We start from the raw sequence: 3,022 nt of genomic DNA, 5'->3' as shown, positions 1-3,022 counted from the left end.
AAGCAGCGCGTACCTTCCGCTGCAAGAGGAGCAGGTGGCTGCAGTGCGGCCCGGGGCCCCAGGCTTCCTGTGCGCGCCTGGCAGCTGCAGTTTCTCCTCGGAGCTCCTTGGGCCGCCCCCGCCGCCTGGCCCGGCCCCATGGCTCAGACCCCCGACGGCATATCCTGTGAGCTGAGAGGTAAGCGCCTGCCCGTCTTTGCCTACTTGTCTGGGAGGAAGGAGTGCGGGCCCCAAAACCAGGCCGACCCAGAGCCCTGGGGATGCTGGGCAAGCGCTTCTCTCTGCTCCTTCGGAGGGCTTGCTACCCCAAGATCCACTCCACCCCTTCCTTGCTGGCTCATAGATGTGGTATAGACCATGGGCATGTATTGACCTCCACGGGAGGACTAGACTCATCCAGCAGGTTGCCCTCCCGCAGGCGAGATCACCAGGTTCCTGTGGCCCAAGGAGGCAGACCTGCTGCTGAAAACCTGGCTACCAGAGCGGGAGGGTGCTGAGCAAGGCCACGTCCTGGTATGGCAGGGGGTCAGACTGGGAGGGTGCCGTGGCCCAAGCAGAAAGAGCCTTTGCCCTGAACAGGGTGTCAGGCACTCTCTCCCCCCAGGCGCTGCTGCGATGGAGAGCCTACCTCCTGCACACCTGCCTCCCATTAAGGGTGAGTCCGTCCAGGGCCGGCCACCACCCACCCTGCCCTCCAGCAGCTTCCTTGACAAGACGGCTGCAGCACTGTTCGTCTTGTCCTGTGGGCTCTGCCCTTCCAACCGCACTGGGCTCAGGCAGCAGGCTGGACTGGAGTGTAGGCCCATCAGGCTCTGAGCTCCAGGCTGCACAAAGGACTGGGCTCCCAGGAGGGTGGGGCTCCGGCCTTGGTCCCGGCTGACCCAGGTCCTCCACAGGTGGACTGCACATTCAGCTACCTGGAGGTCCAGGCCATGGCACTGCAGGAGACACCCCCTCAGGTGAAAACCTTAGTACCCACCTGCCAGGGTCTGCCTTCCCCTCCCCCTGCCCTTTCCCTCCCACACACATGGAGCCCAGCCAGCCCAGCCCCCCACCTGCTCTCCCCAGGTCACTTTTGAGCTGGAGTCCCTGCCTGAGCTGGTCCTGGAGTTCCCTGGCGTGGCTGCCCTGGAACAGTTGACCCAGCACGTCGCTGCGGCCATCCAGAAGGTCTTCCCTCACTCCACCCTGGGGTGAGGCCCAGCACCTGCAGGGGACTGGCAGGGAAGGGAGTTGGCAGGGAAGGGGGTTGGCAGGGGGATGCTCTGGAGACAGTGGGCAGCTTCACACCCCGGAGGCTGGAAGCGCCTTTCCCTTCTCCTGTCTCCCCCTCCTCAGGAAGCTGTTCCGGAAGCCCACGCCCCCCTCCATGCTGGTTCGCCTGGAGAGAAGCAGCCCCTCAGAGGCTACCGCACCCAGCAGCCCCTGTGGTAAGGGCCACGGGGGGGCTTCCAGCCCACCCCTTCCTGCAGCCCCAGCCCCCCAGGTTTGGAGGTCTCCCAAACTGAACAGAGCCACTTGAGGTACAGCCACCTCCCAGCTTGGGTCTGATCTTCACCATCTTTTGTCTCTCTCCTCCCCTCACCTGACCCTGTCATACCCCTGGCACCTCCCCAGGTGGCTTCTTGGAGACGTACGAGGCTCTGTGTGACTACAATGGCTTCCCTTTCCGAGAGGAGATTCAGTGGGTGAGGGTAGGGCCCTCTCTGGGGGGCTCTGGAGACATCTCCTCCCCATGTGCATTGAGTCCCTCCCTGCTCCTGGTGGCCCCAAGCCAGCTGGAGACACTTTCTTCCTCCAGGACGTGGACACCATCTACCATCGTCAGGGCTGCCGCCATTTCAGCCTCGGGGACTTCAGCCACCTGGGCAGTCGGTGTGTGGCCTGCCAGGACTGGGAAGGGAGGAGGATGCCATGACCCACTTTCCTGAGCCTCTCCATGGAGCGGGATGCCGGGCTTGCGATCTGGCTGGAGGACCCTGAGCCCTGCCCCTGCCCCTTCTCCCACCCAGGGACCTGGCACTGAGTGTGGCTGCCCTGTCCTACAACCTGTGGTTCCGGTGTCTCTCCTGTGTGGATGTGAAGCTGGTGCGAGCGTAGGAGCAAGGAGGGGGCGAGGGTGTGGGGACCAGGGTGCAGCCCACTGAGCCTCCCCTCTGGTTCCCAGAGCCTTGAGGTCTTGGAACAGATTCTGCACATGATGAGTCAGTCGGCCCACCTGGAGGAGCTGGTGCTGGAGACCTGTGGCCTGAGGGGGTAAGGGAGACAGGAAGGGCTTGAGGAGGGGAGTCCGGGCAGTTGGGATTGGGAGGAGTTGGGAATCCAGAGTCAGAGTGTCAAGCCTGGGGTCTGGTCCCCAGAGACTTTGTCCGGCGACTGGCCCAGACGCTGGCAGGCCACCCGAGCTCCGGGCTCCGGGAACTCAGCCTGGCGGGGAACCTGCTGGATGACCGAGGTATGGCTGAGCCTGGGAAGGGCCTGGGGTGCGAGCCGGAGAAGGGGGGACCCACAAGGTTTGCCCCTACCCCCAGGCGTGGTTGCACTCAGCAGATACCTAGAGCATCGTCCTGGAGCCCTGAGGAGACTCAGCCTAGCACAGACGGGGTTGACACCTCGAGGTAGGTGGAGCCAGGGAGGGGGTAGGGCTGGTGGAGCAAGTGTGGGTGGGCCTGAGCCACCCGCTCCTCCACCACCAGGAATGAAAGCTCTAGGCCGGGCACTGGCTTCCAATGCCGCCTTTGACTCGGCCCTGACCCACCTGGATCTTTCGGGAAACCCCGGGGCACTGGGGGCCTCGGAGGACAACGGGGTGAGTGGCTGTCTTTTAGGGGCAGTGACTGGGGGCGCTGCGGGTAGTGGGGTGTCGGAACGCTCTGGGCGAGGCGATCCCTGGCTCCTTTCCTCTCTGCCATCCCGTCCTGCCACCAGGGCCTCTACAGTTTCCTGAGCCGCCCTAACGTCCTGACGGTCCTGAGTCTCGCCGGCACCGACACCGCCCTGGACATTGTGAGGAGGTGGTCAG

General features: G+C 64.3%; 1 protein-coding gene across 1 annotated transcript in view; it reads left to right on the top strand.

Annotated features, from left to right (window-relative positions):
* The first annotated feature begins 38 nt into the window (after positions 1-38).
* Positions 39-3,022, top strand: part of RLTPR (RGD motif, leucine rich repeats, tropomodulin domain and proline-rich containing) — an 11,912-nt gene continuing 8,928 nt past the window's right edge. The window contains 14 exon segments of the mRNA XM_015567816.1: positions 39-178; positions 419-513; positions 605-655; positions 897-959; positions 1,069-1,193; positions 1,339-1,430; positions 1,618-1,688; positions 1,802-1,875; positions 2,013-2,088; positions 2,168-2,256; positions 2,361-2,455; positions 2,532-2,618; positions 2,697-2,809; positions 2,929-3,006. Of these exon segments, the coding sequence (XP_015423302.1) occupies positions 139-178; positions 419-513; positions 605-655; positions 897-959; positions 1,069-1,193; positions 1,339-1,430; positions 1,618-1,688; positions 1,802-1,875; positions 2,013-2,088; positions 2,168-2,256; positions 2,361-2,455; positions 2,532-2,618; positions 2,697-2,809; positions 2,929-3,006 (1,149 nt within the window). The 5' untranslated portion in view covers positions 39-138.

This window comes from Myotis davidii, unplaced genomic scaffold, assembly GCF_000327345.1.
Source record: "Myotis davidii unplaced genomic scaffold, ASM32734v1 scaffold243, whole genome shotgun sequence".
NCBI lineage: Eukaryota > Metazoa > Chordata > Mammalia > Chiroptera > Vespertilionidae > Myotis > Myotis davidii.
This window is presented reverse-complemented; position numbering and strand designations above follow the sequence as displayed.